At 41.6% G+C, this 8,651-nt stretch overlaps 1 protein-coding gene across 1 annotated transcript; it reads left to right on the top strand.

Annotated features, from left to right (window-relative positions):
• Positions 1 to 3,180: 3,180 nt before the first annotated feature.
• Positions 3,181 to 8,354, top strand: LOC135251259 (E3 ubiquitin-protein ligase TRIM35-like). Its single transcript, XM_064328519.1, has 6 exons — positions 3,181 to 4,345; positions 5,169 to 5,264; positions 5,350 to 5,580; positions 5,719 to 5,741; positions 6,253 to 6,371; positions 7,400 to 8,354. Exons 1-6 carry the CDS (start codon positions 3,941 to 3,943, stop codon positions 7,918 to 7,920), a joined length of 1,395 nt encoding a protein of 464 aa, XP_064184589.1. The 5' UTR covers positions 3,181 to 3,940; the 3' UTR covers positions 7,921 to 8,354.
• Positions 8,355 to 8,651: the final 297 nt, after the last annotated feature.

Genomic DNA, 8,651 nt, shown 5'->3' on the forward strand with positions numbered 1-8,651 from the left:
GCTCCTGTGACTCTGGACCCAAACACAGCACATCCCCTCCTCTCCCTGTCTGAGGATCTGACCAGTGTGAGACTCAGTGGTGAGAGACAGCAGGTTCCTGATAATCCAGAGAGATTTGATGTGTGGCATTGTGTGCTGGGCTCTGAGGGATTCTGCTCAGGGAGACACTGCTGGGATGTAGAAGTGGGGGATCAAGGTTACTGGGCGGTGGGTGTGGCTAAAGAGTCCGTCAGCAGGAAATGGGTTGTGGGTCTGCGCACAGCCGGAGGACTGTGGGGTATAGAGTATTACTATGGGAGATACGCAGCCCGGGACTACCCATGTAAACTCCTCACTGTGCGGAGGAAACTCCAGAGGGTCAGAGTGCAGCTGGACTGGGACAGGGGGGAGGTGTCATTCTCTGACCCCAGTGACAACACTCCTCTCTACACTTTTAGACGCTACCTCACTGAGAGAGTCTTTCCAATCTTCTGGCCTGATTCTCTGCGGATCTGTCCTCTGAAGGTGTCTGTAAGAGTGGAATAGTGCTGTGGTTTGTGGGCATGGATCAGGTGAACAGACTGCTTCTTTCATTTTGACAAGATTAATGAGTATATTTGCAGATAATATCTTTTACAATATTTTATTGAATCATTTACAAAATATAGATCCATTTCTGCAGCAGTTCATGATGAATGTAACTTTGAAATCTCATGATGTTGCAGTAAAAATCAGGTTAAAAGAACTGCATTCCATCACATCTGAGCAGGATTCATTAAAATATTTGCCGGTCAATCAGCATCAACAAATTATTATTTTATGTGAAACGTTCTATAGTGTTTGTAGGAAAATTTTGAGACTCCCCATGATTGTGATGACGTCACATGTTAAAGTTAGGGTATTCCCATCAATGTTGATGAAACTGGTTCCTCCAAACTCTTGATGCTTCATGATAAAAATATATCACACGTATAACTATACACTCATATAATCAATATGTAATCCAATAAACCTATATCAGTAGTTGCAGCTAAGCTTATGGAAACGCAAGAAACCACAGTATCAACTGTAGAGAAAAAGCAAGAGAACGCAGAAGGCTTAAAAAAAACACACTTACTCACTCAGCAGAAAACATTAATCAAATACTAACCATACGCTTATATTTTCAAACTGATCAACTGCTAATAAATGTGCTAGAAATCTAATATTTTACAGTGACCCCTATGTAACCTGAATACAATGGAAAATTACAGGAGGCTGTGACTAGTATGCATAATGGAAAATTACAGAATAAAGACTAATATTTTTTTAAGGAAAAGTTGGGGTAACATTCCACAATGACGGTATCACCTAAGAACAGAAAATCATTGTGGTGCCAAGAAGGTCAGGTTGACCCAAGAACAGGAAATTAAAATCATTGTGGTGCCAAAAAGAACAGATGGCTGGTATTTTTAGAAATGTATTAAGGGGAGTTGTGGGGTAAATTTGTGTATAAAATTAATGTAAAACTGACAATCGAGGTTCAATTCTGCAGAGTTGATCCGGCTTTGTGCACCTGTGCAATAAAGTCTAACTTTTCTGAAGAGCTTGCTGCCGTGGTGTCTTTTCCCTTGTGAAATTGTTTTCTACAGATTGGCGATTGGACTTTGAATTCTGTCGGTTCCTAGACACGACATGTTTCCATGAGAAGTGTTTAATTTCTTTTCACATAACTTCCCAATGTTATCACTGAGTAATAACTGTGCTATATGGTGGTAGTGTAAGGCCACCAGAGGGCGACAGAAGCTGCACTGAGGTGTTGGATGAAGCCCTGGCTCTACCAGGTGTGTGGAGTGAGAGAGCACTGGGGCTCCTGCCTCACCTGCTACTCTCAGCAGTGGGGCGGTTTGGGTTTATGTAATTAAGAGTACTATTGAGACAGACAACATAATAAAGTAAGTAAAGAAGTAACTTTTATTTCATATAGCACCCCTCACAGACAGAGTCACAAAGTGCGTCACAATTAAAACTAATTAAAAGATTATAATTAAATAAAATTGAATTACAAGAAAACAGTAAAAAGTATCACACACCTTAAAGAGTACACATCCTAGGTAGTACTTATTGAAACAAAGGCCTGTTTAAATAAATAGGACTTCAGCATCCTTCTAAAAATGTCAACAGAGACCGCAGAACGTATGTCTGAAGGAAGAGCGTTCCACAGTGTTGGAGCCACAACCTCAAAGGCACGATCACCTTTAGTTTTACGACAACATTACATTACATTACAGGCATTTGGCAGACGCTCTTATCCAGAGCGACGTACAACAAAGTGTATAACCATAACCAGGAACAAGTATGACGAAAACCCTAGAGAGAAGTACCGGTCCAAGTGCAGGGAACAACCGCATAGTTCAACTTGGACCCTGAAGGTTAAACTGATTAACACTAACACAAACGACAAGAGCGAGGGACAGCCAGTAAGCCCTGGTCAGAGGATCTAAGTGATTTACTGGTGATGTAAGGACAGGTCACAGATATACACAGGTGCCTGACCATGCATGGCTCTATGTGTGAACACTAGGACCTTAAAATGAATCCTAATATTGGTGTGATGTGAGTTGTCCTGCTAGACCTGGTCAACAGCCTTGCAGCAGTGTTCTGGATCAATTGTAGATGATCCAGGGACGACTTGCTGAGGCAGGTGAAAAGGGAATTAAGTAGTCTAGCCGGGATGATATAAATGCGTGAATGATCTGTTCAAGCTCAGGTTGTGGTACAATAGACCTGAGTTTGGCAATATTACGCAAATGGAAGAAGGATGTTCGGGTCAACCCTTTAACGTGTTGGTTAAAGGACATAGCCTGATCAAATATGACACCAAGATTTTTGAGATGAGACCGTACAGCTGAAGGAAAGGACCTAATACACTGAGCAACCTAAACTGAAGTACTTACAAACAGAATTAGGCTTAAACTGTCTGCAAATCATCACCTGAAATGTCCAGATACGCAGCTGTATGATGGAGCTAAAATCCTACACCAAACTGCTGCAACTTCTGCTGCAAAACTGTCAAGGTCTGCAAAATAATTCAGCAGTGCCCATTTGCTGGGGTGCAAGAAATAGCAAAAACAGTTTCAACCCAATCGTGCCATCGTGTGAGGAAGGTGTGATTTGTCTTGATTTAAACCAGTTAGGGCGTAGCTTTTTCCACCCCAATGCTGAAATTTACATTGACAAGTGAGCCACTTTAAGAAGTGGCTTTCTGTGTATTGTTTCTGGAAAAGTTAGTATTTTCTTCTTTGTATGATTTGTATGGTATTTGCTCGGCCAAAGATACAAAAGTACAAGAGGTGTCAACTGTCCAACGCAGCAGCAAACGTTTCAGTCACGTGCTTTCATCAGTGCTAGACCACCTGTTCTACAGCACAACTCTCTCTCTGCTTTGAGTCAGGATTTATAAAGAGGAATGGATTGTGGATGCAAACTCTGGATCTTTGTTTGAATCATGTTTCTAAGGGAGGGCGTGTGCTTTCCATTTGCTGGAGAATGAGATTCCATTTGGATTAACACATCAGAGAGCTGACTGAACCAGTAAGAACCGGGCTGGTGTAAAACTGCTGGCAGATCAGCCAATCAAACCTCAGTAGTACAATGCTGCCCCATGCAAAAAGTGCTGTTTGATAATCAGGTGTGTCTAACAGGAAGAGCGAAGTAAAGTTTCTCACAGGTAAAGCTTAAGTTACCTCACGGACCTTTTTAATATGATTCCAATGAATGTTTTCCAGAAATGAATGAATCTCAGAAAAAAAAGAATTTATGGGAGGGAAAAACAATGCTGGACTGAGAAGAAGAACAGAGATTTGAGAGGTTAAAGAGGCTTATTTACCTGCCATTTGAGTAACTGCAGTAAGTGAAACTGAAACTTAAGCTACTGTATTTAGCAGAAATCATTACTGAGCTCAGAACAGACTGAGACAGAATGGCGTCTGGATCTTCTCTCATGGAAGAGGAGCTGTCCTGTCCTGTGTGCTCTGAAATCTTCAGGGATCCTGTTGTCCTGAGTTGCAGTCACAGCTTCTGTAAGGCCTGTCTGCAGAAGTACTGGGAACAGAAGGGATCTCGGGAGTGCCCAGTTTGCAGGAGAATATCTTCTATGGATATACCTCTCCCGAACCTGTCTCTGAGGAATACCTGTGAGGCGTTCTTAAAGGAGAGAAGTCAGAGAGCTAAAGCAGGATCTGAAGTGCTCTGCAGTTTGCACAGTGAGAAACTCAAACTCTTCTGTTTGGAGGATCAAATACCTGTCTGCCTTGTCTGCCAAACTTCAAGAAAACATGCAAACCACGAACTGCTACCAGTTCAGGAGGCTGCAGAAGAGTATAAGGTTACTGTTTTTCTTAAGAGAATTTAGACTTTGAACATTTGATTTTTCCTTGCTTGTAAACAGAATTAATTTGCTTGTAAATTATTGGTGATTAAAAAGTTTGGCTTGTTGTGCTGTCGTCTACTGAAAACTTGGTGAAGCTTATCAAACAGCTGAAATGAACACATAATAAACGTTTTGTGTCAGAAATATAATTAATATTGAATTAATAATTATTTTGAATTACTAATGAAGAAGTTATTGTATTTCTAAAGGGTTATAATGATCCAAAAAGCAGCCATTTTAGTTATCAGGCCATGTCACATGACTGACAGAGAAACAGGAGGGAGGGGCAGGAGTGTGGAGACATTCTCAGAGCTGTGCTAGGGAGCAGTGCTCAGCATGGGACAGTAGGGGTCAAAGTTCATGGCTCAGATATATGTTTCTGACACAATGTGGCCTTAGAGGGCAGATCACTGTTAATGTGTCAAATGTAACTCTAAAGATACAGCACATTAAACTTATTCATTTTTAAACTATTGCAATGAAATTTTGCCAATAAGAACAGAACATGACTGTTTCAATTCTCTACTGTCATACCCGTTTATATGGCATGACCTGTCACATAGGCAATGCATTAAAAAACCTGTTTACCTGGCATAAGCTCTCACAGAGGCAATGCACTGAAATGTGTCTCAGTGAACACATTACATTTACACAAGCCATGACCAGAGTCTCTATTCTGGCTCCCCTCTGTCTGAACAGGGGCTCTTGTGCTGTCTGTGTAGGCAGTGAAGTTTACTGTTTGACTCTTTCTTTTGTAAAGAGTGCAATTTCTTTCCAGGAGAAACTCAGGTCTGCACTGGCTCCACTGCAGGAGAAGCTTAAAGCCTTTAATGCAATGAAACTAGTCTGTGATCAAACAGCAGAGCACATCAAGGTACTGTACTGATGCCTTTAAATCAGAGTGTTGAAAATGCAGTACTGGACTGTGCTGAAATGATGGTGAATAATGTTTATTCCAGAGCCAGGCCCAGCACACAGAGAGACAGATAAAGATGGAGTTTGAGAAACTTCAGCAGTTCCTAAAAGATGAAGAGGCAGCCAGGATCACTGCACTGAGGGAGGAAAAGGAGCATAAGAGTCAGATGATGAAGGAGAAGATTAAGAAGATGGCAGAACAGATATCATCCCTTTCAGAACAAATCAGAGCCATAGAACAGGAGCTGGGAGCTGAAGACGTCTCATTCCTGCAGGTAAGACCTGTTCACTCTGTGTCTGCAGGACTCTATACAAACTGCTGTTAAGCTCACACACATGTGATGTATAGAATATAATATTCTCTAAACCACTTTTAAATTTAAACTTGCTAATATCATCAAAACATTTCAAAGCTTTATCAAGCAGAAGAATTGCAGTCTCCTTTTTGCTGGCAAAGTTTGATTTAAAGTTTCTCATCATTCTAGATCCACACACTGTACACATATTTAACTATGATAAAACAGCACATTTATTTTTCTGTGTCATGTGTTATATCTAAACCATGTTCAGCAACATACAGTCAGATATTACTGTGGTTCATCTACAGCATTGGCTAAAGCAATAATAATTCACTCTATTTCAGAGCTACAAGGACACACAAAACAGGTAAGAAACTCCATTCTCTGTCATCAGGTACTGTGGAATGTGTTTGCAATGTTTCTCTCTCTATAATAATTACTGCATCATTAATAATGGCTATATATAGAGGCAGGTTTTTACAATATTAAAGTAATGAAATGAATATTTACCTCTAATATAAATCCCCAGAACGCTGGCAGGGATGGAGCCATTATCTTATTGAATAAAGATCTGATGTTGCTGCTGATAATCATCTATGGTAATGAAGCCACGCCCACAGCACAAGTGACTCCTGAATATTATTGCAGAGCCCAGTGCACACTGGCGGATCCAGAGAAGGTCTCAGGAGCACTGATTGATGTGGCCAAGCACCTGGGCGATCTGAAGTACAGAGTGTGGGAGAAGATGCTGGGGACTGTTCAATACAGTGAGTACTGGGGGCAGGGAGCTCCACATTGTCACTGTACAGGGGGAATCTTCAGCATCCTTTCCACAAGCTGATGAAGCCAGTCAGAGTCATATTGGTCCTGTCTGTGTAAGAGCCCTGTGTAAGCAGTAAATCTGAAAGAAATATGTCAATGAAGAATTTTGGCTTAGGTGTGCAGAGCCAAATAAGCATGTTGTGGCAAGGTTATTCCCAGTGAGAAATTGTAAAAAGGCTTAATATGTCCAGGTGCAGTGTTCAGTACACACTCAGCAAGGTCCAGCTGATGGCCAGTAATGTTAGCAGGAGAAGACCAGGAAGATCAGGAGGCAGTAGACAAATATCTTGTGGTCTCTAGCAAAAGAAACATTCTTGTCACAATGTTTACTTGTCCCCACACATCTAAGCCTAACTCATTCTTTTCCATATTGCTTGAAATGCTGGTGCATATTTTACTTGCACTACTACGGCAAAGAAGGAGTTAGGCTTAGATGAGCGGGGCTTACTGGCACTACAGGCTAAGGGTGTTAGGCTCTCCCACCCCTCCACCTGCCTCCTACTATTCAGCAGAGTAAATTCTCCCCTTAGAATAACCAGCATGGTGGGGTATATCCATATAAGATACAGGATTTATTTCTACAGAAAGAGTTCAGTATCTACAGACAACAAGATGCATAAGCCTGAACTGAAGAAAACAGGGGTAGTCCCTGCTTTTATAAGCAAAAATTTTTAAAAGTGTTGTCTAAGATTATTTGTAAGCCAACTTTTTAAGTTATTGTTGGTAGAAATAGCAAAAAATATTTGTAGTTTGGTTTGTTATTCATTAAATGTGCATATATTAAATACATTCTTCTTCACCTAGCCGAAAACAATGGTGGCCTGATACTTTGGGCCTGTACTGTGTATTTGAGGCTATAATGGTTCTGTGTAATGGTTTTGTAAAACTCAGTTTATATCATTAGGAGCCCATTGTGTCTGATGGTTTCTCTTTAGGCAGATCAGTGCTGACGTCTCATTTTCTATCCCTTCAGCTCCTGTGACTCTGGACCCAAACACAGCATATCCCAGACTCTCACTGTCTGAGGATCTGACCAGTGTGAGACGCAGTGGTGAGAGACAGCAGGTTCCTGATAATCCAGAGAGATTTGATGCAGGGCGGTGTGTGCTGGGCTCTGAGGGATTCAGCTCAGGGAGACACTGCTGGGATGTAGAAGTGGGGGGTGAGGACTGGGTGGTGGGTGTGGCTAAAGAGTCCTTCAGCAGAAAAGGGGATATGGATTGGAGTCCAGCAGGAGGAGTGTGGGGTATAGGGCTGGACAATGGGACATACAGAGCTCTCCCCTCCCCATGTACAGCCCTCACTGTGCAGAGGAAACCCCAGAGGGTCAGAGTGCAGCTGGACTGGGACAGGGGGGAGGTGTCATTCTCTGACCCCAGTGACAACACTCCTCTCTACACTTTTAAACACTCCTTCACTGAGAGAGTGTTTCCATTCTTCTGGCCTGATTCTCTGCTGATCTGTCCTTTGAAGGTGTCTGTAAGAGTGGAATAGTGCTGTGGTTTGTGGGCAAGGATCAGGTGAACAGACTGCTTCTTTCGCTTTGACAAGATTAATGAGTATATTTGCAGATAATATCTTTTACAATATTTTATTGAATCATTTACAAAATATAGATCCATTTCTGCAGCAGTTCATGATGAATGTAACTTTGAAATCTCATGATGTTGCAGTAAAAATCAGGTTAAAAGAACTGCATTCCATCACATCTGAGCAGGATTCATTAAAATATTTGCCGGTCAAACAGCATCAACAAAATATTATTTTATTTGAAACGTTCTGTAGTGTTTCCATGAGAAGTGTCTAATTTCTTTTCACATAACTTCCCAATGTTATCACTGAGTAATAACTGTGCTATACGGTGGTAGTGTAAGTATGTCGGTTTGTGTGTAATCAGTTGAGGTGTAATAAATACACCAGTGGAATCACTCCAGAGTGCTGCTCTTTTCCTGACCCGTCACCAGTGTGTCTCCCAGGTGTGTGATGAGGTAAGTCTCTCTCTCCAATGCAGTATGAACACAGACAGAGACAAATTCTCCCCTCATACGCTGGGTTTGGGTTCAGTTCAAACTCACATGAGCTGATCTGAGATCAGCTGAGACATACTGATTAGCTAAGTATCCTGCTTGTGCTATGAACTCTGAGATTGAGTTTGCATTTTTCACCTGAGCCTGATAAAACTGGACCAGAGCCCGAGGGTTTGGGACGGTTCAGGTCCTAATTCT

This window comes from Anguilla rostrata, chromosome 3 (assembly GCF_018555375.3).
Source record: "Anguilla rostrata isolate EN2019 chromosome 3, ASM1855537v3, whole genome shotgun sequence".
Taxonomy (NCBI): Eukaryota; Metazoa; Chordata; class Actinopteri; order Anguilliformes; family Anguillidae; genus Anguilla; species Anguilla rostrata.